This window comes from Ochotona princeps, chromosome 3 (genome assembly GCF_030435755.1).
Source record: "Ochotona princeps isolate mOchPri1 chromosome 3, mOchPri1.hap1, whole genome shotgun sequence".
NCBI classification, from domain to species: Eukaryota; Metazoa; Chordata; class Mammalia; order Lagomorpha; family Ochotonidae; genus Ochotona; species Ochotona princeps.
The window spans coordinates 114,191,415-114,219,199 of NC_080834.1; the positions used below are offsets into that span (position 1 = coordinate 114,191,415).

The 27,785-nt window shown below is 42.5% G+C and overlaps 1 protein-coding gene and 1 pseudogene across 2 annotated transcripts in view; one reads left to right on the forward strand and one right to left on the reverse strand.

Annotated features, from left to right (window-relative positions):
- TMEM212 (transmembrane protein 212) overlaps positions 1–23,755 on the reverse strand; it is a 131,125-nt gene extending 107,370 nt beyond the window's left edge. The window contains exons 1-3 of the mRNA XM_058661353.1: positions 23,597–23,755; positions 13,499–13,558; positions 12,231–12,554 (exon numbers count right to left, since the gene is read on the reverse strand). Of these exons, the coding sequence (XP_058517336.1) occupies positions 12,231–12,554; positions 13,499–13,558; positions 23,597–23,755 (543 nt within the window). The remainder of the gene's footprint in view (positions 1–12,230; positions 12,555–13,498; positions 13,559–23,596) is intronic.
- On the forward strand, positions 18,797–19,485 carry LOC131479773 (transmembrane 9 superfamily member 4-like; annotated as a pseudogene). Its single transcript, XR_009245091.1, has one exon. The product of XR_009245091.1 is annotated as a transmembrane 9 superfamily member 4-like (transcript).
- Positions 23,756–27,785: the final 4,030 nt, after the last annotated feature.

Sequence of the window (27,785 nt, forward strand, 5' to 3'; positions counted from 1 at the left end):
GCTGCCTCCCCAGGGCACAAGCAGGGATCTGGGTGGGAAGCTGGGCTGCTGGGATTAGAACTAGCACCCATAAGGGATCCTGTGTGTTCAAGGAGAGGACTTTAGCTACTAGTCTAATGCAACGGGCCCAGCAGAGTTGACTTGTTTTCATTTTTACCCTCAAAAGGTTTGAAATCTAGCAGGAAGAAATACACCAAGAAACTATTACAAATGCATTATAGGCAATCGGCACACAAAGAAATGGTCCAAAGGAAGACATGATCTATTAAGTCCAGAATTGAAAGAAAAAGTATTTGAAAGAAAAATTGCCTCATAGAGGAGGTAACATTTGATTGAATTCTTTCTCCCTTTCCCCACTTCCTCCTTCCCTCTCTTCTATCATGCTCCTGTCACACTCATGTGGCACACCCACAACGTCAGATGCTGTACGAATGAGGAAGAGGTCTGAAAAAGTACATGCTGGCTGAAGGAAAAGATGGCTCCTGCCTTCCTAGAGCTCAGTGCTGGCAAGGAGCTGGGCACACTTGAATGTCCCTGGAGGGAGTGGGGATATATGGCTGAGTGTGAAGGCAGCCATCAAAGAAGTTAAGAACAGACTTGAACTTTGGAGAGCTCCTTCTAGTGTCTGCATGCAGGAAACTTTAGAAAACAGACAATACCAGCGGCAAAGATGGCTGAATGGGAGAAGATGTGGGGCTGATCAGGGCCTTAGCAGAGAGGACAGACCAAGGAATCACCATGGAGACCTCCTTGAGTTTCAGACAAATGATTGAGGAGCCTGTGACAGACTCAGGTCTCTGGTTGCTGCTGATGGTTGTGAATGCTGGCAACTGAACTGGAATGGATAGGAAGAGTAACAAATTCTCAGGAGAAGCAGGTGATTAACTCCATCATGAACTTCTTGACAACCCACTGATGTGTGTGTGGAGCATGCAGAAGTGCCCAGAAAACTGCCAGGGATCAGGCTCTTTAGAGCAAGAGAGAAGACTAGGCAATAGCAGAGCAAGGGAGCGTCCGAAGGAAGCCAGGGAGGCCAACAGCTTATGGGAGGTGAGCAAAATAAAGGGCCCCTGAAAACAAGCAGAGAAGGAAAAGTCACGCAGAAGGTAACAGAGACAAAGAGGATGATGCGAGGGAGGAAGTAAGGGGAAGGGATCACATTGAAAAGCTGTCAGCAGCTTCGCAGGCCATGCAGAGGTCAAGGAAGATGTGGATTGGGATAGATCTGCTGGACTTGCCTTGCAACACATCACTCACAGGTGATCTTTCCCAGAGTGACTCCACAAAGGAAAAGCAGCTGTAAGTGGCTGGGCAGATAGGCCTAGATTAGAAATGTTTTATGGTCCATTTCTTCAGTAGTTGATTGAAAATGAACTCAAAGCAAGGCATCATGTGTTTTGGATAAAGGACCAACTTAAGCCATGGATGCCTATTGAATGATCACAGTGGTTTTTAAACATTAATGCTGAACTAAAAGACTGAGCATGCCCCATGTGACAGCAGTGTGACTCACATGTTAAACCCACTTTATGTTTCTCGTGGGCCAGAAACGTTTTGGAGGCATCTTTGAGGGCTTCTACCATGTCCCACAAGCAGTTACTAAGTCCTCTTGATCCTGCCTTCTAAACAGCTTTCAAATAGATCGTGTCCTTTCCATGCCCACTGGTACCACCAAAACAGGTACTGCAACCTCTCCTCAGTCCTCTTGCTTTTTTTGGTCGAGGTGTCATTTGCATTTGCTCTTAGTTCATCCCTAGAGGGCAGGAAAGTATCCTGCTCATCTTGCTTTGTCTAGCTTTTAGCAAGATATCTGTCATATAAGATATGCTCTCTATATGTTCAAGATCAAGTATAACTTACGAATATTCCATTCAGGGCTTTGAGTTCATAATCCTCGACTTTCACAAGGGAACAATCAAATTTCAGTGAAATCAAGGACATGCCTGTTGTCAAAGAGGCACTAATTATAGTCCAACACCTTGTAATTCTTTTAATCCCTACAATTTCTCTCTCCTTATAGCTATAACATGAGGTTAACGATACGATGGAAGGGAGGAAAACAGCCGAAACTCATTTGTATTTGTAAAAGGAATAGAGTTATAAGTCCCTTATCTATTCAATAACATAATGGAAAGTCTTTTTTTTTAAGGTTTACTTACTTTTATTGAAAAGTCAGATATACAAAAAGGAGGAGAGACAAAGAGGAAGATCTTCCATCCGTTGATTCACTCACTCCCCAAGCGGCTGCAATGGCCGGAACTGAGCCAATCCAGAACCAGGAGCCAGGAGCTTCTTCTGGGTCTCCCACGCCGGTGCAGGGTCCCAAGGCTTTGGGCCGTCCTCGACTGCTTTCCCAGGACACAGAGAGCTGGATGGGAAGTGGGACTGTTGGGATTAGAACCAGTGGCCATATGGGATCCTGGCGCATGCAAGGCGAGGACTTTAACTGCTAGGCTAGTGTGCCGGGCCCCATAGCTGCTTTTTAAATAGGTAATTAAGTAAGTAAATAAGTAAAGAGCATAAATAAATAGATAAGTTTAGTTATTGTTGTTGTTTAAAACATCAGAAGAAATCCGGAAGGGCTTCTGTCAGGGGTGAAACACTCTGGACTCAGGGATTAATCTGAACCAGGCTGAGTCCTCAACCATGACATGCTGTGGCCAAGCTCCTTAGGCTCCCACGTGCTTCAAAGGGATGGGTGCCCTCACTTTGAGGGTTCTTACGAAGGGTGAGACAGCGCCTCCCACGTACACTGCAAGGACACACTCATATGAGCTCTAACTCAGCACCATTTTGTTTGACTTAAATAAACAAAATTCAGCTTTCCTAAGTTCAGAGCTATTACTTCAATAGTAAGAAAACAAAGAAACCAGAAAAAAGACTAAACCTGAAAGCATTACAGCACAGATGCCTTTGACATTGTGCGTTTTACACTTAGGACATCCCACTTTTAAATAAGCCCTCTTGGCAATAAGGATCTAGGTGCTCAGTGTTGGCCAGCAAAGTCTTTTTAAAAGATACCAAGTAACGGAGTCGATACAACAGACTGAATATTGGGCAAAGAAAGGTGCTACTCTAACGTGGTTAGTCATATGAAATCTGAGACCAAATCTTACACTGTCTCGCCTAAGCAATAGTCCCAAGATATATCATGTCATCACGTCTATGAGCTGACGTAGCAACGTGGTGTGTCCCAGGGGCATGTGTTTGTGGCTTGGGAAGGGTAAGGAGACTGTTGTTGCTTTTCACACCGCTGATGAATGCTAATTCCAGAACTGGAATGGATTTTCATTTCAAAATCACAAATGGACAGTTTCACCGGTTGTTGGAGGGGGCTGGCCGGTGCCTGTGGTCATGACCGGGCTCAGGGTCATGGCCGGTGTGTGTAAGGGTGGTCTGAAGCCTGCGCGTACAATCGCTGCTGGTGTCTCTGGCCAGTCTGGGAGAGGAAGTGTCATTTTGTCACTGGCCTCAACACCTCCCGTTGTCTTTACCACAATGACTTCCTCTGCTTCTTTCCCCTCTTTCCTAGAGGGACTGAAGTCATTCATCCAGGAATAGAAGTTAGGTATTGTCCTCTTGCATTAATAAAATTCGAAGTACCAGGCGAAGTTGTTATGTCCCAAGTGGTGTTGTATTCACACGATTATAATCATTCAGTAAGAACAAGCACAACTTTCTTGGCATTCTAATCCTGGTGAGAAAGAATGGACGAAGTTCTTAAACAGGTTGCTCTCCTTTTAGGAAACAAAGGTTTCTCTTTCGTTTTAAATGTATTTCTTATTTGTTTTAAATAGAAGCTAATTAATATCTGCCAAATGTATTCATTAATAACATTACGGATTGTAATTAAAAAGCAAGGAAAATAATCTAAGATATTTTACCCTGAAAGGGGAAATTGACTATATGTCATGAGGAAAATTGGTTGATGTTCACAGTCATTTCATGTATAATATAATGAATGTGACCGGAAGGAATCTCCCTGTACCAGCGCCTCTCCAGCGGCTGCTCCCTCTTGACCAAATGCTACACCTACCTGAACACATTACAGCAAACACTTTAGCCTCCTTTCCTCTCAAATTTTGTCACCCTTCCTGTGGTTCCACTGATTAAATGACACGAAAATATTCTGAGAAAATAATTTCCACTTCTAGGATATCGAGTTAATTTTCATCTGTGAGAAGCAGAGGAAAAATTGTCCAAGAGACGGGCCGGCCAGGCAAGGTCTCTAGGAGTGGGCAGAACTGCTGACCCAGCATCGAGGCGAGGTGATGTAGCTCGACAGCTAGAACCTGCTTCCAGACTCCAGAGCTGGGTCCACGTTCTCATCTGTGAAATGGGCCTAACAAGCTTCAGAGTCCTGTGAGCAGTAAAACACCTGACACATCCCGAGTGTCCGATAAATAACACCTACGGCGATCCTTCTATCACCCTCAACAATGTCACTTCTATTACTAAGGAAAAGACCAAGACAGCAGCACTGGGAAAGCCAGCTCTGGGACTGTATCCTACACGCTGATCTCTGCTGACTCCTTGGTGGAGAACACGTAATTCCTTTTTAAAGCAGAAATACATTGGATTTTTATTGTGCAGTGGGTCTGCATGAGTTCTACTTGGAACTATCCAAGGAGAATTGGGTTCTAGAAGCACAAGGAAGTTCTTACTGTAGCCCCATCAGAGGCCTCAGACCTTTACGACAGATGTTGAGGAAGACTTAGTTCCAAGTACTTCTGCTGAAAGGTTTGGGGCCTGTGTATTGCTGGTATTTATCTCCTGTTGAAAGGAAGAAGGTCACACGCCGACAAGTGTTCTGCCCTACTATGTTTGTGAATTACATTTGAAGGGTTTACCTATATCTTTTATATGAAGCAGACCTCTTTCAGCTCATTGGAAAAAGTAAAAACACTGTATCAAATAACAAGAAGAAAATATTTTCCTTCCTCTTTTCATTAAAAAAAAAAAAAACCACAACACACAACAACGAATAATGAAAGGAAAACACGGAGTCATTCCAGTTCTCAGGGGAGGGGCGGTGTAGCTGCAGGGGACAGCTGTGCTGTGACTGGTGTCCCACTTTCCCCCTTTGCTATCGCTTTATCACTTACTGGACCAGGAATGCAGACAATGCCTGATAGGATCATTTTGTGTTTTTGTTGCTTGGCTTAAATTCTGTGTTATGCCTGTGTGCTTCCTGTGCCAGATTCTGTAATACTCACAGGGTCACTTCTGCATCTTCTAAGCAGGTGGTGTCCCTAGTCCCCCACAGGGTCACTTCTGCATCTTCTAAGCAGGTGGTGTCCCTAGTCCCCTTCCCTTCCACCAGTCTCCTTCTCCACCTGCCTCCAGCCAGAACTCAAACTATCAAACCCTTCCTACCTCTTACAGACATTTCTCAGTGTGGTTTATTTGGGTACCAATTGACAAAACATTCACACACCTTGCACTGTTTGACCTTTAACAAGAAGGCTTCAATTCTAAGAGACAATGCATGTGGTGATTGCTTAAAGAGAGCTTAATTCATTTCTGAAAATGCTTTTGAACTTCTAAGAAAAAAAAACTTGCAATATTTTCCTTCACTGGTGTATGGATTGTTATATAAGGAGAAAATCTATGATCTCTCCACATCTTTCTTCAAACAGCATCTTCTCAAAAGCAAATCTTTACAATTCTTGTATTTCCTTGATATGTAGTATATCTTCACAAAATAACGTGAATTTTCAGTGTGACACTTAAAAGTGTAGCTTTCAAAGTACTGTTAGTGTTTTTGTTTACAAGAAAAAGGAGAGGTGTGAAATAGTAGCCTAGATCGAAATACTTGTCACTTCTATAAAAATCTAAAACTGCTTGTCATTTTCAGCATGCAGCAAGTCTAATGACATAACTGCACAGGTTCATTAAGTGTGGAATCATTAGAACAAATTCTATATCTGGACAATTGATCAACTTTTCCTTTTAAGAGAGCTGTGCATTTGCTGAGACTGATAAATAATACACTTCCTATACAGCCCCATCCATGATAGCAATGGTTTGCCCAGGTTTGCGGGCAACAGCCACATATTGATCAACACAGTCCATCATGTCCCATTATGTCAGCCACTCATCCTCCCTAATGAAACCTGACCTGCCGCCATGATGAATTAAGCGGTGTCCAGTCATTCATCAAGGAAATACCGCTTACTAAGTTTATCCAGAACAGTTACTCAAATCAGTGCTGCATTTTATGCTGTTGGGGAAACTGAGACCTTATGGAAATGCTATTTGCAGACAAGGTAGCGCTAGGAAGAAAATTTCCATCATATTCTTGATTTTTAAAAATATTTTTTATTGGTTTGCAAAGCAGAATAACAGAGAGATGGGAAGGGAGACTGAGTGAGATCTCCCATCTGCTGGGATCGAGGAGCCAGGAACTGCATCCAGGTCTCTCTCATGGGTGGCAGGAACGCAAGTACTTGGACCACATTATCTGCTGCCTCTCATAGGCATTAGCAAGAAACTGGATTGGAAGTGGAGTAGCTGGGACTTGAGCTGGCACTCTGATATGGAATATGGGTGCCCTAAGTAGCAACTTGATTCACAATGCTACTGCATCTGCTCCCAGAAAGAGAGTATAAAACAAACAAATATGCAAGCATCGATCTGATTCTTACACTTCTGGGGTAATGACAATTTTCTGGGGACATGGTGTTAAAAATGCATGTTCTCCACCTGCAGCCCCAGAGTGTCTGTCACAGTAGGGCTCAGGTGGGATTCAGAAGGCTGGTTTAACAAGAACCCTGGGTTACTGATCTCTACAGCTCTACTCTGGGAAATGGGGCTGGGAAGTTACATACCAAGCAGGTCTTTCCAGACAATACGTACAAGGGCAGCTCTCACAGTCAGAGGACTTTGTATATGGCCTAGTTTGCCTGTGTTTTCAACTCATGTTCTCTCTCCCTTTTTCCACCATGGCACCATGGATTGACTCATTGAGTTCTGCATATATAAGGAGTCTTCCAAAAGCGCATGAGAAATGCTGTGATGACAATCTACACATGAATTGGAATTTTCTCGGCAGGAAAAGGAAGTTATCTTTTCATTCCATTTTCACATGAACCTTTTGTGTGATCGTTGCATTGAGCCTCCTGAGCAGGGGACCCTTATCCTGTCCCCCGACCCCATTCCTACCTTCCGATTCAGGTAAAACTTGGCTATTCCGAGGGCCATGCCTACGGGGCTAGCCAGTTGTCTGATGAACCACCACATTGACAGGTTGTGACCACCAGCACTGCCGCTGATATAGTATGGCTAGTTAGTTCATATCAACTGGAAGTTATCCCCTGAGACAGAACACTGCTTTTTTAATGCCTGGTTGGATATACACACCTTCCCCAGACACACCTATGGCTTCCAGGACCAGGGTGCAGGCATAGACCACCACCTTAGTTATATAGATGGTTGGACTACCATCATCTGTAACTAAAAACATGTGGAATCCTGTCAAGAGCTTTCTGCTCATGGTGTACCACTCTCATTTGCTCTTTTTCTGCTGCGGACTGGTTTAGAATGATGCTCTCCCAAATTCACTTGGAAGTACCATTTTGAATTTTTCTTTCTCCCTTGCTTGCAGGTAACACTTTGGTCCACTCCTGACAGGTGTTTCTCAGTGTGGGACGATCCACATTTGTGTATGAATGTGTGCTTACTCCCTGACTCTTCAATGAATTCCGTTCCTATTTCCAAGTGATGCTAGTCTCCCCATAGTGTTTCTACCTCCGTGGGAGGCAAGAATCTAGATGGGAAGGTAGCATATTCATTACAAACAAGCATTCCTTTCAACAAAGGGCTTTAGAAAGTACAGGATGTTCACCATGAGGGAGAAATCTCAAATACCAGACTCCCAGATGCCCTCAAAGTCCAGTGGGGTGGGAGGGAACATTTTGGTTTGCTTGTCTCAACTCCTGGCGAACCTTGCAAAATTAGACCTGGGTCCTCTGAATGGACAGGATTTCCTTTGTAAACTTATGTAAAGTTGAAGAGGACAAGGCTGACCACAAAAGGCATCAGGGTGCCAACTGATTGAATTTCAGCTCTGCTGGTTGGCGCGATAGGATCAACTTGGAAAAAATTGGCTGACGTTACCCTAATTCACTTGATCCTAATATGATGCTAATCTGAATCATAAAGCCCGATGAGCGTTTGCAGGGGAAGCAGCTCTCTCCAGAGGAGGCTGTTTAACCACAGAGGATCACTATCAGCATCACCCACATGCATTTGGAACCCAAGATCACTGTGCAGTCTTCTTCTAGACCCCATGTCTTCATCGTCCCTGCCCCGCCCCCCACCGTGCTAACCAATCAGCATGGAGGGAGCTGATGAGGAGGGCCAGGATGAACACCCATTTAGCAGAAACAGTTCCGAGTTGGCGATCTGGCCCTACTCTTTACTAACTGTGTGACCTTGGGAAAGTTACATTGATTTTTAGCTTCAGTATATTGTCCATAAAATGAAGGACTATAGTAACAGGTGGTGAGCACACAATCACATCTTGTCATTAGTGTTACTCTCCCTCCTGGAAAATTCCAGAAAGCTTAACTAGAGATTGAGGTACTTGAGCATCTGTCTTTTGAGGCAGGGAGAAAAACATTAGGAAAGTTTCTTTTACTTTATTTTAGTCACACAGAATGAATACAATTCAGAATTCATGAGATAGAAATGAAAGTATTTATATTACAGTTAGAACTGCTAGGGATGTTTCCATAGGAAATTTCTAGCAAAAAGAAAAACTTGAATATTTGTCTGTTTTAATAGTTTTTATTGTGTAAAATTAAACTCGATAAAATAGAGCAAATCATCCACTGTAACAATGTAAACTTATAAGATTACCAAGTCGTACACATATTTTAGATTTAAAATTCAACACTAATTGGTATGTTTTCCCAGGAAATACTGTATTCTTATGACCTCTTAAATGCAGAACTGAATTAAAGCATTCACATTCATTAACCAATAAAAGTCATATGTTTCTTAACATATTTCACTTTTCCAATTTCATTGAGGTATTATTACCAAATAATATTGTATGATTTAAGATGTGTATTGTGCTGATTTGAAGTTCTTATCATAATCAAGTTAGCGCATTATTTTGTGTGTGCACGTGCATGTAGCAAGATGTTTAGGGTTACTCTTAACAGATTTCAAGTATACAATATAATGTTTTTAACTACGGGCATCATACGGTACCTCGATCTCCAGAAATTACTCATACTAAAACAGAAAGTTTATTCCCTTACCAGTATCTTCTCACTATTCTCAAATCCAGCCCCTGGCAACAACTATTCTACTCTTTGATGAGTTTGATGGGTTTTTTTTTTTTTTTGATTTACAATATTTTTTATTGATAGCCAAAATGTAACAGATAGTGAATGAACTTCAGCTGTGTCAAAGAAAGAACTGCACTCTTCAGCTTTGTTTAGGGAATCTCATTTGAGTGCTAGGAGCAAAGATGAGATTAGGTGGCCATAATGTAAGCACCCATACACAATACTCTCTCACTAAATAACAGATGACACATATTAGTGAATGCTAGTGTACTCAGTAGGATCTCTCTCTTTTTAAAAAAAGATTTATTTATTGTTATTACAAAGCCAGATATACACAGAGGAGGAGATATAGAGAGGAAGATCTGTCCAATGATTTATTTCCCAAGTGAGTGCAATGGCTGGTGCTGTGCTGATCCGGAGCCAGGAGCCAGGAATTCATTCCAGGTCCCCCACACAGGCGCAGTATCCCAAGGCATTGGACTGTCTCGACTGCTTTCCCAGGCCACAAGCAGGGAGCTGGATGGGAAGTGGAGCTGCTGGGATTAGAACCGGCACCCATATGGGATCCCGGGGCTTTCAAGGCGAGGACTTTAGCCGCTAGGCCACAGGGCCCTTGATGTTTTTACAGTTCACATGTAAATGAGATCATGGACTATTTGTCTTTGTCTTAGTTCACTTAGGATAATGTCTTCCTGGCTTATGCAAATGGTTGCAGATGACATGATTTCCTCCTTTCCAAAGGCTGAGTAATACTTCATTGTGTTTCTAAATACCATTTTTTCTAATCTGCTCCTCTGTTGAGTGACACTTGGGCTGTTTCCGTGTCTTGGCTGTTATGAACAGTGTTGTAATAAATGTGAACCTGTGGATACCTTTTCAAGACACACTTCTGTTTCCTTTGGATATACAATCAGAAGTGGGGTTGCTAGATCATCTAGTGCTTATCTTTCAATTTAGTTTTAGGAGCACTCCTAGTGCTTCCTGTAATGGCTGTGCTGATTTGTAATCCCACTAATCAGAATTCTCTTCTCTCCACATTCTCACCGTTCGCCATTTTTCAGTCTGTTTGATAACAGCTATTCCCATAGACCTTGATTTGCATTTGCTTGATAATCAGTGAATGATATTGAACATGATAGGTTATTTGTCTTCTATCCAGGTCCTTTATCCATTTTCAAGTTGGTTTATTAGTGCGTTTGTGATTGAGTGATGTGAGTTCTTAGGTATCTTGGGAATGCTAACTCCTTATTGGTTACATTATTCACAGGTGTGTTTTCCCACTCCATAGACAACACTGTCGCTTCTGTCATAGTTTCCTTTATTGTGTGGCAAACCGGTTCTTTTTGCATTTTTGCATTTTGCTTTTGTTGTCCATAATTTTAGTGTTATACTCAAGAAATGATCATTAAGATCAATGAAGAGCTTTTACCCTGTCTTTACTCCAAGTACTTAAGAGTTTCAGTTCCTAAGTCTTTTTTGTTCTGTTTTGTTTTTTAAGATTTATTTATTTTTATTGGAAAGGCAGATGTACAGAGAGGAGGAGGATGAGAAACAGAGAGGAAGATCTTCCTTCCGGTGGTTCGCTCCCCAAGCGGCCGCAATGGCTGGAGCTGAGCCAATCCGAAGCCTGGAGCTCTTCTGGGTCTCCTACTTGGGTACAGGGTCCCAAAGCTTTGGGCCATCCTCGACAGCTTTACCAGGCCCCAAGCAGGGAACTGGATGGGAAGCGAGGCCGCCAGTATTAGAACCGGTGACTATATGGGATCCTGGCGTGTTTAAGGTGAGGACTTTAACCACTATGCTATCATGCTGGGCTCAGTTCCTAGGTCTAACACATTTCAAATTAATTTTTTATGTCTCAGCTCCAATGTTAATACTTCCCATAAATAAAGACCTGAGATATGTTTGCATTCATTTGTGTTTTCAATATCTTTTTTTGAATCAATATTCCATAGCTTTCAGGACATATATACTTCATCGCGGCTAAATTTACTCTTCAGTGTCTTTTACTTTTATGATTTTCTAAATGAAATGATTATCTTAATTTATTTTTCAGACCGCTAAAGTGAAACTGAATTTTGTGTGCTGATGTTGTATCCTGTAACTTGAATCAATTTGTTATTAGTTCTAACAGGATTTTGGTGGAATCTTTATGATTTCCTCCAGGTAAGATAATGTCATCTATTACAGAACTGAGTAAACGTCTTCCATTATTTGATTCCTTCTAATTCTTTCTCTTGCCTTGTTGCTCTGGCTGCCACTTCTGGCACTAAACTGAAAAGAAGTCATGAAAGTTGACATCATTGTCTTGCTCTTATGAGTAAATATTTAAGATTGTGGGTCAGGATAAAAACTGACTGGTGCTATCTGTACACATAGCTTTAGTTGTCACATTAATGTATTTATTTTATTTATTTTTATTATTATTGGAAAGCTGGATATACAGAGAGAGGGAGAGACAGAGAGGAAGATCTTCCATCCGATGTTTCACTCCCCAAGTGAGCCGCAACGGGCCGAGCGTGCCGATCCGAAGCCAGGAACCAGGAACCTCTTCTGGGTCTCCCACGTGGGTGCAATGTCCCAAAGCATCAGGCCATCCTCAACTGCTTTCCCAGGCCACAAGCAGAGAGCTGAATGGGAAGTGGAGCTGCCGGGATTAGAACCGGTGCCCATATGGGATCCCGGGGCTTTCAAGGCGAGGACTTTAGCCGCTAGGCCACGCCACAGGGCCCCGCATTAATGTATTTTCAATTATTTATTCAAAAGGAGCCATTGAATACCTATTATGTGCCAGGCACTGAATAACATGGTCATGTATGATACAGTGATAAAGAAGAGAGAAAATGAGGGAGATTAGTGGTTCTATACCAGATTTTGCATTTTTAACATTCAAGTGGAACAAGAATGGGCTCCTCCTTTGTTGAAACTTACATCTACACGTCCATTCTGGATAAATCTCATGGAAAGCTTTATAAACACTGTTAGGGATACACAGAGTAGGAAAACGCTCAAACACAGGTCAACAGCTTGAAGTATCAAGTGGTACTCTTCATAGTGTGGTGGGTCCACACAAATGGATGGGAATTTTGCATAAGGAAAAGGGAAGGCAACTGCATAACCAAGATAATTGGTCCCTGCAGTCCCTGAAAATGAGTAGAAGCAATAGGGTCCAAGAAGAGCTGATTCGAAGGCAATTGCAAAATGAAGTGGACATCCCATAATGTTCAGAGTCACAAAGGTGAAGCTAGCCTCCCACTGAAAATAAAACAAAAACAAATGCTGATTTGGGAGATTAGCTATTTCAAAAAAAGCTTCTTAGCAATGTGATGAGATTCCAAGGGATTAATCCCTCCTGCTGAGAAAGGCAGGAGAAAGGGGTCATAGCTTTCCTTTTCAGCCCTGAATTCTCACCGCTAATGTATGGGAGAGTGACGTTATCAGCCAACTGATAACGAAATAAATTCACGTCAACAGCCATTTATTTATACATCTTCTATCATATATAACAGAATCGGTGTGGATTGGCAAAATAAAGATGAATAAATAGAATGCCTACTCTACGACCTTGCTACCCTGGATGCGTTCCATGGTCTACTAACACCGAATTCCAGTGGGAGCCTGCCAGAAACACACACTCTTGGGCTCTATCCCGATCAGCTGAATCAGTCTGCATTTGAACTCGATCTTCAGTTGATTTCCACATGCACTCAATTCTGAGTACTGCCTTGGCCATGAGAATGGAACTGATCAACAGATAAGGCAGCCATTCTGTATCATGACATTGCCTGGCACTACATTATAAAACACAAGCTATGATAAATTTTTCATTCTCTTTCAGAGGTAAGAGTAGCAGGAAAAATTGGAAGGAGACCAGGAAGTGAAAAGCTGAGACTTCAGAGTACATTATTAAAATCACAGACATCTGTAAGTCCATTGATTCAAAATAAAATTCAGAAAACTAACACTGGTGTTGTCTTCCTCAAGTATAGGAATCACTACAATGTGTAGGAAATGTTTAGAGGAGGAATCAGAAACAAATTACTGATTTAAATATGATTGCTTAATGAAATCCATAATAGTAAGGTGTCTATGAGATTGAATATTACTGTAATTGGAAATCATGTTTTTTATCTTCCATCCTGGTGGTTTCTTGACCTTCACTCCCACTCTGCTACCCTCTTTGTCATCTACATACTTACCAGGGATCTCTGGGTCCATTCTTTGTAAGCCAACAGTAGCAGCACGCCTGCCGTGAGGGCCTGTGGAAAGAAAATGGAAAAATAACATTGGTGATAGAAAATACCTTCGAAAGGGCTCTGTTTGTCTCAGCTTGACAACTTTATCATGAACTAGAAGAACGGCAAATGGCTAAATGGATTTATGGCTCTGATCTCTTCTTCATCAGTGGAAGAAACGGTGACGACAATGAGGACAGCAAGCCATTAGTGTCAGAAAGTCATGATTCCCAGCGGCTCTTTGTCTGATTCCCCATGCTCCCTTTGCCGTCACAATCATAACCTCTGCTACTGTAAGGTGGCACCACAATACAAGTTTGGCTTTATAACCCTTGCCATATGTTTTATTTTGATTAATTATTTTTTGTAGCTTTCTCACAAATGACTAAAATTGCAATTGGGGTGAAACAGAAGGGAACCTGCTCTGAGTTAATGCCTCCCAGCGGCAGCATTACTTTTTCTATTGGTTTTCTTTTGAGATTCTGTAACCTCCCTCTGCTGGTGTGGTAGAAGCCAGGATCCCGTTTCTCAAGTCATAAAGATTGCCACTATACTCAACACCTGTTGTGACATTGTTCTGGGTGCGGTGATGTTCAGCTTTTCAAAACACAGTTTCTGTTTAAATAGGCTACATTGTGAAGACCCAGACACGCAGGGTGAGAGCAGGGAAAGGATGAGATGGTGTCGCCAGGATGAGCAAGAGACAATGCAAAACGAAGTGGGCTCAGCTTTGATTCAACACCAAGTCTGGGGAACCAAGATGTTTGTGGTCGTTGAGACTGAAATCGCTTATTCTCAATCTATAGAAATCGTTTGTTCTTGGTTAAAGAATGTTTTGAGGTTGGGAGACAACACCAGAAAGAGATGAGCTTAAAATAAGATAGAGGATGTGGACAAGTGTAAAAATAGTACAATCTTGTTTTTTTCACAAAGGAATAAAAAGGGCTGTATGTATAAAATCAACACATTTGAGGAGAAAAAAATAGCATTTCTGCCAATATGGTTTTGTGGTACGTTGCTTTTGTAGCTCCACGCCTGGCGTATTTTTTGTTTAGAGACTGAGCTCTTTATGTTCCTGGCATATGTGATTGTAAATGCTGGATCTGGATAATCTGAGGGAGGGAGGAGATACACACAGCCACACACAAAAGCTCAAACAAAACTTCTCGTGTAGCTGAGCTGAAAATTCCAGACTTGGCATGGCCATACCATAAAACTCCCATGGACAGAAACAGAACCATCTGTAATCCAAAGAGGTTTGATCCTGGCTTGATTGTACAAGGGAAAAATTCCAAGGAACCCCATGGAGGTTGAGCCAGCATAAATAGTGCAACCAAACAGAAGAGTGGTTAAGAGCAACTGTAACCGCTGTTGTGGGGCATGCAGCAGTGTGTTAAGCTCCAGGAACGCATCCCTCCCCTGCCATCAGTCAGAGAGCAAAAGGTGGAAGCAAGATAAAACTGCAATCGAAGGGGTTGCCCTGATGCCTCTCGAGGGTTTAACTGCAGACAGTGAGGACACTCTCGGATGCTTAGAGTCCAGGTTGCCTTAATTACCTTGGCCTGAGCTGTTTCTTTCCGTTGAAAAAAAAAAAAAAGAAAGAAAGAAAAACAACCCTGTAAAATGGCAGTTGCCTGCTATTTCTGTTGTAGCTGCCAGCTTGAATTTTACTTCGTTCACGCAAAGCTTTGAAACAGGGTTTTCATGGAATAGGCTGAGTGTGAATGCTGTTTAGTAGCTTGTTTAGCCTTCTCCGTGGATATGATGGTTATGATGGTGGCTGGAGGGCTAAGCACTCCCATCTTCTTCACTGGTGTCCCCAACCAGGGTGGGGGGGTGGGGACGGTATGCCTGGTATTTCCCCTCCCATGAAAGTCACAGCATTTACCTCTTCTTCCCTCTGTTGTGGTTTTTTTAAACCTTTATTTATTTCTTTAAAAAGCTGAATAATCCTTCACTTGTAGCATGCAGGCATCCTATATGGGCACCAGTTCATGTCCCGGCTGCTCCACTTCTCATCCAGTTCACTGCTTGTAGACTGGGAAGGCAGGGAAGGCAACAGAATTGGTCAAGTGCTTGGGCCCCCCCCCCGGCGTCCACAGCAGGGGAGACCAGGAAGAAGCTGCCTATTTGCAACTTGGGTCAGCTCATTTTTGGCCATCAGGGCTGTCTGGGGAGTGAAGCAGCATATAAATAATCTCTCTCTCTCCTCCTCTCCATGACTCTACTTTTCAAATTAAAGTAAACACTTTTTTAAAAGATTGATCTATTGATATGTTTATTTGAAAGGCAGAGTTACCGAGAGACGGGGAGAGAAGCAGACTTTCCATTTGTTGATATGCTCTCCATATGGCCTAAAGGATAGGATTAGGCCAAACAGAAGCCAAAATCCTGGAGCTCCATCTGAGTCCCCCACGTGGGTGGCAGGGCCCCGGGTATATGGGCCATCTTCTGCTGCCTTTCCAGGTACACAAGCAGGGAGGTGGATCAGAGGAACAGCATCTAGGACTTGAAACAACACTTGGATATGGGATGCTGGCATTATAGGTGATGTCTAACTTGCTATGCTGCCATGCTGGCCTCATGTTTTTAAAAACTTATTTCTGAAATTACAAAAGAAGATCCTTGTGTTTGGGGAAGACAAATAAACAATAAAAAAAAGAAAGAAAGAAAACGTGAAAGAGGAGATGTCAGGAAGGCAAAGTTGTCTGCCACAGGGCAGCCAGTTTGAGGGCATGGCGAGGATGGAGGGGGTCCCAAGCAGTGAGTGGAAAGGAGATGGCCCAGGCTCATACCGCCTGCTCTCTAGGCTCCACGTCTTGATGACTTTGGCAATTGAGCCGCTCTCCAGGCATACCAGGGAGCATCACTTGGGCTTTACAATTGCTGTGAATGCTTTGATTGCAGAATAATTTTGAGCCTTCCTTCTAAATCTTTAAATTGCAGTAAAGGATGCAGTTTCCCAGAAGCAAATGAATTGGAGGAAGCAGGCAGCAGTTGCAACAGAAATAGAAACTTTTAGAGGCATCGTATCAATTATAGGGTAATTTATGCACACGTGAGCATCTTCTTTGCATCCATAGCAAACAAGCAAGGTGGTGGGAACTATGCCGGTAAACTAACAATAAACTGATACCATTTATTGAGTGCTTGATATATGCCAAGGAGCTAAGCTACCCACACATGAATTAACTCATTTAACTCTTAAAATGACCTAATTATTATAATCTCCAACTCTTTAAATGCAGCACAGAGCTTAAATGAGATATGCAGGAGTATCAAATAATAATGTACAAATGATGGTTCCAAGTGATACTGAAATTTACAATTCAGGTGTGAAAATAAATGAACATGTTAGAATGCTCACAAAATTGAGCAGGAAGATGGAAGACTTCTTGTAGGAGGGGAGCTGGAGGATAAGACATCATACTGAGGGGGAAATATATTTGAAGAAAGTATGGGGGAAATAAGATCTGACGTGAGTTTGAGTGACAGCTGTGATTTCAACGGGAGGTGATGGGAGGAGGGCAGGGCAAGCCATTGGAATAACCCATGTGGAGTTGCAGGTGCAACAGCTCTGCAGGGCACTGGTGGATCAGCCTACATTGGCCGCAGGGCCAATTCTTGGTAGAAAAGGAGAGAGAGACAATTGGGACTGAAGCTCCGTAAAGCCATAATGAAGAAGGCCTCAAAGTCCATCTAGACTTGGTTTAGGAACAAAAAGAGAAACAGCCTAAGCTTAAAAAAAAAAAAAGCCTAAGATATTGTTTAATTTGAACGATAGCTTTATAGAGAGAAAGGGAGAGACAGGGCTCTTGCATCTACTGGTTATACGGCCCCCAAACTGGGCTGGGACAGGCTCCAATCAGAAACTTGGAACTCCAACTGGATTTGCACGTGTGTGGCAGGGGCCCAAGCATTTGGGTCACGCTCTGCTCCCTTCCTGAGTATGTTGACAAGGCAATGGATCAGAAGTGGAGAAAGTCGGGATTTTGAATAGACGTTCTTCTGTGGTATGTGCTGCAAACAGCTTACTCACTAGCCTGATCACAAAGTGGTTTAGAGAGGTGAACCCCTGATTGCATGCTAAATTGGAATGGTGCAAGGCCTGGTGATCTCTGTATAACCCTGAGACGGTTTTTTTATTATTCTACCCATAGTAAGTAGAGTATTTTGTGTTATAGCCTAGTTGTAAATATCTTAATATCTATACAAAACAGTGATTGCCCTTTGTTTTCAGTGATACACTAAAATATTCTATTTTATTTCTTGGTAGATGCTTCTAGCCACTCAATAGATTGCCTTTTAAATACACTGGATTCCCACAGTCTGGCTTTCAGATTTATTTTAGGTATCCAATCTGAACAAAATTGGGAAGTGGTAAGGTGTATGTGTTGGGAGGGTAGCGTCTAGTGAGAAGAGGTCGGACTGCATAGGGATATGAAATTACATGCCGACAGATTGGTCGGGATGGGGGAATGGCCTGGACTGGCTGGTATAGGCCATTAGTGCACAGACTGCTCCAAGGCTCAACAACATGGTCATCTCCTGAGACCTTATTAGACATGTAGACCCAAAGGCTGTGGCCAGCACCGTGGCCACAGTAAGTCGCCACTTGTGACACCAGATTGCAGGTTCAACACCTAGTTGTTATGCTTCCAATCCAGCCTCTGGCTTGTGTGCCTGGGAAAACAGAGAATGATGCTCTCTGTCTCCTTCCCTCCCTCTAACACTCTGTATTTCCAAAGAACCTGGATTCCACAGGGATGTAGAAGAGCTAGTTTAAATGACAGGATCAAATCAAAGTCACTTGAAGGTTTACAATTTAGCTTCCAAGACAGTGACAAGAAAGCCAGAGAAGAAAATATTTCATATTGGTGACAAGATGTTCATTTGTTTTTAACACAAACTGATGTTCAAAAATCTTTGAATAGCTGGAAATGGACCATTGACAAAGGTCCTTTGCTTGACCAAACCTTTGATAGGCTTCAGAACCTTCTCCTAAGCCTGTCTGTAGTTCCTTATATAATCTAGCTATAGCATGATCCCTGCTAAGTCAGGTCAGCAAGAACCTTCCATACCAGCTATCTGCAAATCCTTGGTATGTGACCAGTGAGTAAGTCCTCAGCTTCCATCCTCCACTCCAGATGCTTCCTCAGCACCCTGGCCTCTTCATCAGGACTCCTTAGGGTCAGTTTAGCCAGAAGCTCCCTCACCGTGGTTTTTACTTCGTCAGTTTTCATTCACTGACACTCACCCTTCCCACCCTTCCCCACCATGGTGGCCTTGCTATACATGTGGTTCGGCATCTCCCTGCCGCTGGTCTGCTTGGGCTATTACTTCGGCTTCCGCAAGCAGCCGTATGACAACCCAGTGCGCACCAACCAGATTCCCCGGCAGATCCCCGAACAGCGGTGGTACATGAACCGATTTGTGGGCATCCTCCTGGCCGGGATCCTGCCCTTTGGTGCCATGTTCATCGAACTCTTCTTCGTCTTCAGTACCATCTGGGAGAATCAGTTCTACCTTTTTGGCTTCCTGTTCCTTGTTTTCATCTTCTTGTGGTGTCCTGCTCACAGATCAGCATTGTCATGCTGTACTTCCAGCTGTGTGCAGAGGACTACCGCTGGTGGTGGAGGAATTCCTGGTCTCCGGGGGATCTGCATTCTACATTCTGGTCTACGCCATCTTCTACTTCGTCAACAAGCTGGACATCGTTGAGTTCATCCCCTCTCTCCTGTACTTTGGCTACACGGCCCTCATGGTTCCCTGCTGGCTGCTCACGGGCACCATTGGCTTCTATGCGACCTACATGTTTGTCCGCAAGATATATGCCGCTGTGAAGATTGACTGATTGGGGTGGACCATGGCCAGGCCCACTCCGTCCTCGGACAGGAAGCCACCCTGCGTGGGAAACTGCAGGCACGCGAAATAAAGTAACTCCTGCTCGTTTGGAATGTGAAAAGAAAAAAAAAAAAGGCCCGGGATCCCATATGGGCGCCGGTTCTAATCCGGACTGCCCCACTTCCCATCCAGCTCCCTGCTTGTGGCCTGGGAAAGCAGTCGAGGACGGCCCAAGGCTTTGGGACCCTGCACCCACGTGGGAGACCCGGAAGAGGTTCCAGGTTCCCGGCTTCGAAAAATAAAAAATAAAAAATAAATAAATAAAACCTGTGTTTGGAATTGAGCCCAGTTCTCTGTTGAGGTCTCTTTCTGGCATTGAAGCAGTTCTCAGTGATACCAGTTTTGACTGCTTTGATGACTTTCTAGGTTTTTTTCCCTCTTTAGTGTCTCCTGGGAGTTGTTGGTGACATGACTCTGGAGGCTGTGAGAGACTTGGTGATCGTGGAGGCAAGCCTCTTGTCTGTCTAGCAGTTGAGGAAACTGAGGGCTGCATGGCCCTTGCCGTAACCTTTCTCCCAAATCCTCAGGTTCTGGATACAGTGTGGCTTCTTCACATGACCAAGGACATTGGACCCACTAGTCTTTAGATTCATTCAGCTTGCATTCCCTGTACATCAGACTGTCCATCAGAGATTTGCCTTACAGGCCATGACATTCTCCAGGATAAAAACAACTCAGTCCTCAAGATAGCATGATCTTCTTGCTGCATTCCTTCTCATAGCTGATGCCATCACATAACCTAACTCAGAAATTCTGGGAACACTGTTTGTCACAAAGATGTAAGAATAGAGGTTGGGCAGTCTGAGGACCAATATTTGTGAAGTGCTTGGAAAGCCTTGAATGAAAAACATTGAACAAATACAAACTATTGCATCACATGGAAAAATCTATCTCGTATGAGTCTCAGAAGTACTGTGGAGCCATTTGCAAATGGAAATGTCAATATTATTAAAATGTACAAATTATCTGTTCACCCGAGGAAGACACACTGAGCAGGCAAGCAAAGAAGTGATTGGTTGGTGAGGGAGGTCGTGGAATGAAGCAGCGACCCTTTGAAGTTGACCTTGGTTAGACAGAAGTGTGGTTTGGTAGGAAACTCAGTGGGGAAAAAAAAAATCACATTGTTTTAAATAGAGACATTATGGAAAGAGTGAGCATTCATAGGACTTTGCTTCTCATGGGGAGTTTTTCTAGATTTGGTATAAATATCAGCTTGAACTTTAATCCTATAACCTAGTCAGAGTTCAGCTATGCAGGAAATTCTGTGTCCCCAGAATGAAGAGCAAGGAATTCATCCACTCTTGAAATAATACTTATCTAATGATATTTATTGAATACTTTATATGTGACTCAGATTCTACAGCTGCTACAAGAGTAAGCAAAATAGGGGGAAAATAATTGTTGCCCTTGTATAATACACATCAGGTGGCAGTAGGAAATAAATACAAGCAGTAAATAGTATAGTATGTTAGATGGTGTCAAGGGCTATGAGGACAAAATAAAGCTGGTGTGAAAGACTAGACTTACTATTTGAAGACAGGGGCTGAAACTGTAAATAGGATGATGAGGGAAGACCTCAGTACGGAAGTGATATTTGATCAAGAATTTAAAGGGTTTAGGGGAAAAGTCAAGGTTAGAAAGAGCCATCAGAACAGAGAATAGGTAGAGCAAACCCCCGAGGCAGAAACACATTTCAGCTTGTTTAAAACCAGCCCAGGATCCAACGTGACAGCCAAGAACCGAGCTAAGGAAAGCATGGTAAGTGAGGTCTAGAGGCAACAGCATAGAAACTCAGCAGGGGTTTAGGGACCAGGACAGAGGAGTGAGCCCCATGGCAAAGGATTAAGAACAAAGGGTTTGGACAGAGAGTAGGGCACAAATGAAAGGCAAGGCATTAACTAGCATTTAAGTAGGGCTTTACAGTTGGCAGAGCTCTTTGTCATACAATCCTTGTTCGGACTCTGCTCACTGAGTCACATGGTTTCACAGGTGCACTTTCTTTACTTGTAAACCAGCCCACTTTAACGGTAATGACGGTGAGATACGGCCGCTGGAGGATTGTTTCGGTCACACATCCAGAAACTCAGAAGTCAGGACGTGAACATAGGCTTGCCTTTCCAATTCCTGGATCTCTAATTCCACTTCCTTGTGTTGCTGTTCCTGAAATCAAACAGTTCCCAACTAGCAGACGGTTAGAAACTTCATCATGCTATTTCTCTGTGTGATGAACAGAAATTAGGAGTAGAACAAACCTTTATTCAGTTATACGAAATATTAATCAAAATCAATATTTGTTCAATGCATTAGGAAAGATTCTCCAGCAATAGGCAAAAAAAAAAAAACTGTAAGAAAATGATGTATGATTAGACTGTAATAGAAGTTTTGACTTTAGCTCAATGTGAAGTCAAAATTTTAAAACAGTAAATGAGACAGGAAATATTAGAACACACTTTATATGTCAAGGTCAGGACTGACTTTCAGTATAAAGAATAAATGCCAAAAAAAGAAAAGCAATACCACCTGATGATTTCTTCATTCAGTCTTTCCTTAGACCCACTCAACTCAGTTTTTTTGTTTTTCTGTTTTTTTTTTATTCTTTTAATTAGCTGGTTTGTTTTTACCAAATAATCACGGCAGCCTGGACTGGGCCAGGCTGAAGCCAGGAGCCCACATAGGTGATAGATAGGCCCCAGCACTTGGGCCATCTTCCACGGCTTATCCAGGCAAGGTGCTGGGGCAGAAGAGGAGCACCTGCAACTTGAGCTGGAGCTTATATGGGATTATGGCTTCACATGTCCCGCTGTGCCACAATGCTGGAACATTTAAAGGAACACAGCCCCTTTAAAAATAAGATTTTCTTCTGTCTTCCATTGCAACCCAAGAATCTATTAGGTTTATAGAAAGCAATTATTTAACAAGCAGCTAAAAATATATACTTTCTGAGTCTGGTGCTGTGGCAAGTTAATCCTCAGCTTGCAGCACCCGTATTTGATATGGGCATCAGTTTGAGTCTCTGCTGCTCCTCTTCTGATCCAGCCCCCTGCTTATGACTTAGAAAAACAGCAGCTGATGGCTCAAGTCCTTGGGACACTGCACTCATGTGGAAGACCCAGGCTGATGGTTTCAGATGATCACATTAGATCAGCTAGGGCCATTACAGACATTTAGGGAGTGAATCAGCAAATGGAAAACCTCTCTCTCTGTTTTTTCCTCTCCCTCTATAAAATCTGCTTCTCAAATAAAGATGAGAAATAAATCTTTACAAAAGCATACTTCTTAGAACCTTGCTTTTAGGTGGTATTCAAGTCAGCATTTCAATTACTCCAGGATTTAAGATGTCATCCCACCTAAGCGTGGCTACATTTTGAAATTCCTTAAGGTCAAAAAGCTTCAAAATTGAGTTTTCTAGTCTCTTATAGTGATTGTCAGGTGTGACAGAAAATGAGAAAAGGATTTGTTGGACGGTGCTGCCTCTCTAATGCCTCTGAAATCATACGACCATGGGAACCACTTACTCCCAAGGTCAGATGTGCCTTTGGTCTGGGAACTATGGTGCTGGGTCAATTGTTCTATCTGTGCAGTTATTCAATAAAGTTACATTGAGTACCAGACACCATATTTGGCACCTGGACACCTTCCTAGTGAATCCTATTGCCCTACTTCTACAACTGTTTCCAGTAGTTACATGCCAAGGAAAAGTGAGAGTGCCAAGATTTGGAGTTTATAAATGTTGGAATCATGCAGACCACCTTTGTCTTTCCAATGAAACCAATCATTTTAGATTATATTTTTTTTCCTGATTTTTAAGGTATGTTTCATGATTTATGCCTTTTTTTTTTTCTAAAGTCAAAAGTGAAATTTCAACAGACCGGTTCAGAAAGAATTAAAATAGCTTTTCAAGACTTTCTTTTACAGCATTTCATTTACTACTAGAATCTAGGATATACATGTTTATACGACAAAATAATATTAAAGAAAAATCTGTCTTTACATTGTAATGGATAGAAATAAATGTCCTAAGGTAGATTCTGATTTTCTAAAGAATTTTGGTTTCTTTGTGTTGTTAGACAATTTGAAAATAGCTTACTATTCTATTTTCCCCTTCTTGACCCCCCCGACCCTTATCATGTGAATATATTTAGTAAAATATTTTCCTACCAGTGTTCCATTCCAGATGGGGCAAGCAATCCATACACTCCATCCTGTGAACCAAAGCTTGTAAGAAAATACAGGGAAGAACCCAAGAATTCCAGAGAGCACACTGAGACTCCCAAGGGCAACAAGAATCCGGCCAGCAGTCTGGTACAAGTCCTTCATGTTCTTCTATGACTTGAGCCCTTGGTCTCAACGATGTTTTGTTACCAAAACATGAAAGTATGACAGACTTCAGTAAACACACGTTCTTAGAGACGGTAGCTATGACACATATGAACTGTTGATCTACTTGCAAACCAGATGCTATTTGTTTCACCAAAGGTGAAATGTAATAAGGACACTCCCTGACATGAATTTGACACAGTACCAGTTTATTTTACTTGGGGAAGGGGAAGAGAGAAGTTGAGAGAGAGAGAAAGAAAGAGAGAGAGAGAGAGATTGTTTCTTGTTTTGGAGTTGCCACCCAGATTTGCTTCATTCTGCCCTGTCCTGGGGAGTGACCCCTTCCTGGCTTAATCAGATTCAAAGGCTTGCTGACTGAGCTAATTGTTTCTCCACTCAACCTGCCTGGTGCTTGCAGCATAAAGCCAACATCCTTTGTGCACAATGGAGCCACATTCCCAGCATGATTTCCCACCAAAGTAAAAATAAGCATTCAGACCACTTCTCATTGCATTTAATTTAAATGACTTCAAGCAAAAGCAAGACCTTCAACTCTTTCCAAAATTTAAGTCCAGCACAATCCACTTGAATTTTTGACAAGGATTTTTTTATATGAATCATCCGTGAATTGACATTTTGGATTTTGCATAGTTTTCATTAGTTATTATTATTATTAATCATTATTATTGCAGTCTTCAAGTAAGAAGCAAGAAGTCATTGAATGGAATGAACAATGAACAATAATCAATCAATTGCAGAAAATACTGATATGTATTCATTCCTGAATAGTAATTTTTTTTTTTGAGATTCTGAGTTTGTTTACATTTATGCATTTGCAAGTTTATCCTCTAATTTTTCACACATTTGAGAAAGTGGTATGTCTTTGTTTTTGCTTGCTATATTTGAATATTTCTTCCGAGTTAACATTTTGAAAACATGGGCCACCTTTTCAAGTTATCTGAATGATTTTTTAATTCATTGTTCATATTTACTCTTCACTGTACTGAAATGATGAAAACTGATTTTATGAATGGAGAGGTAATGGTTGTTTAGAAGATGGTTCTTGAGTTAGATATAGCCAAAGTCTGAGTTGCTACCAAACGGTGTCCTATGGCAAGATCAGTTATTTAATTTTTCTAAGTCTGTTTCTTCATATGGATAACAGAGATGGGGTTATGGCTTATCTCACCAGGTGCTGGGTTGAGGGGAATCAGTGAGTTGGTACTGGCTCGTGTCAGTGGTTAGCACTGAGCACAGCATAGCCTAGACGTTCAGGAAATCACCTGTTGGGATGTCTGCTCTTTGGAGTTCTTTCAGTCTAGCACAAAGACACACTCATTCGTGCTGCTTTTATTGACCGGCTTGCAAACATTAGCTTAGACTTTTGCTGCTCATTTTGGCAGAAATTCCAAACGACTCTCCCATGTGCAGTAGTGAGAAGCCTCTCTGTCTTTTGATCTTTCCATCTTCAATAAGCACTCTATGGTTGGATCCGGATTTTGCAGCAGCCATGAATCTGCAAATTCCAGGAAACCAACTCCAGGCTTTTTGGTAAAAGGTGGTGAGTTCTGATCTCAACATGGTATACTATATTCTCTAATTTTTTTTTAGTATCACTAGATACATTCTAAAAGGGCAGGAGCCTTGCAAATCTTAAGCATCATCTATAAACATAAAACATCCCCAACACCTAGACATGTGTCTGGCACACCACGGACACTCTTGGTAAGATGCGTTTGTTCAATTGATGAATAAACTCACTGGGCTTCCTGGCCATGCTCTGGAGACCCTGTAGAGTTGTGCAGTGCAGATCTCTTCGAGTTCATCATTGCCACTTTGTGTTCACCCGTTTTTGCCCTTGATTCTAGGGCAAGGGGTCTGGAGTGAAGAAAGGCCTGTTTGTGTTGGTATTTGGTTTGGGCTGTTTTGACTTTTTCCTTTACTTTTTATCTCAAGGTTAAAGCTACATGGTATGTCAATATACTGTGGGTCAGATCACTCTCTCCTGTTTGCATGTTTGGAAAATAAAGGCTGTTGAAACACTCATGTTAAACAGTACCAAGATGACAAACGAAGAAGATATTTTGTTTTAATTTCGGGGACCCTTTTACGCACTAATAACACATGCAGGCAAACCATGATACTGTCAATGTGACTAGTAAATGTGAATGTACTAGTGATAAGAAGGCTCGTTGTCACTTAAGGTCACAAAGACAAGGACCAGGGAGAGAGCCATGGGATTCCCTGCACGTTTCTCATCAAAATCTTGTGGGTTTCTTCAAAGCAGAGATTTGTTTAATGAGAGCAGACTTGGCAAAGAACAGAAAGTGGAATTCTGCCCCTGCCCTGGGCTGGGCTACAGGGTCAATGTGCTCTCACTCTACGTGTCTCACGATCCTTATAGCCAGCAGGGATAGCCAGCACCAGCATTGCCCTTGGGCACTAACTTAAGGGAAGGTGAGTCTGAATGCTCCATGGAGGGAATGCCATCTGGGCCTTTGCATGAGAGCTTTGCAGACCCAAGCCAGCGGCTTCCAAGATCTTACTTCAGGAAAGCATGGTGGAGGCACAGCCAAACTTTTCAATCCAACTTGCCATTAAAACCAACCAAGGGCCCAGCACTGTGCCCTAGTGGCCAAAGTCCTCACCTTGAACATGCTGGAGTCCCATATGGACTCTAGTTCTAATCCTGGCAGCCCCACTTACCATCCTGCTCCCTGCCTGTGGCCTAGGAGGGCAGTCGAGGACAGCCCAAAGCCTTGGGACCCTGTACCTGTGTGGGAGACCTGGAAGAAGATCTGGGCTCCTAGCTTCAGATCAACGCAGCACCTATTTGCAGTCACTTGGGGAGTGGTTCATCGGATGGAAGATATTCCTCTCTGTCTCTACTCCTCTCTGGATATATCTGACTTTGCAATAAAAATAAATAAATCTAAAAAAATCTGATAAGCCTTTGTTAAAAAACAAAAACAAACAAATAAAAAAACCAACCAAAGGCCGACACCATGGCATAGTAGGTTATGCCTGCTGTGCCAGCATCCCATATGGGTGCCAGTTTGAGTTACATATGCTCTACTTTTTAAAAAAAAATTCATTTTATGACACAGTTTCATAGGCTCTGGGATTCCCTCAACCCATCCCTAAACCCTTCCCCTATATTGAATTCCTCCATATTGTTACAGCAATACAGCTTATAACCAGTCATGATTCCTTCACTACGGGCATGGACCATGCAGAGTGTCCAGCATCTTATTGTCCAGATAAATTCAACAGTTTCATTGGGAAACCATCCCTGGTTTGATAGTAGAGCTGGCAGAATATCATCCCCTCCAATGAAAAGCCACTACACAACTTCAACAACAATTTACAACATCATGGAGTTAATTGACATGGTATTGAGTGACCAATATGTTAGAAAATGCAAGTTCTTAATCACATTCACCTCATTGACATCTCAATTTTAGTTTATACACACAACCGGCTGCTATGCACCTTAAATAGTTATAGGGTACTATTCAGCTGTCTTGTGTCTATTTTCATGTTTACATTTAGCAGCTTATAGTATTTAAGCGTGATTTCTACTAAACTATGCGAATGTTAGGATAGTCCAAATAGGCTTATGCCTCAAACATGCCATATGTTAACAACTGAGGCGCAGAACAGTTTTAGGAGGGGTGTGCAGAGAAATCTTCAATACCTTAGTGAGGGGTAACTAATCTTTGTGTCCTACCTAGTAAGGTATATGGGAGTCCAAGCTGACTGTTTCCTGTCTGGTTCTAAGCTTTCCTTATTGGTCTCTGTCATCTGATCTAATTTTTGGGGTGGGGGGGCAGCTCCGGAGTGACCCTGATGGTCATTGCAGGAGAGGGTGGGGAGCCAAAGTTGGAACTAGGTAAGAACCAGAGAAAGCTCCTCTCCCAAGTCCCAAAGGAAGTTTACTGTTAGGTTTCTGAGGACCACTCAGGGCTCCTGGCTATTGTTCAGATGATATTAGATCCTGTGAGGAAGGATTGGGGCTTCATCCATCCCT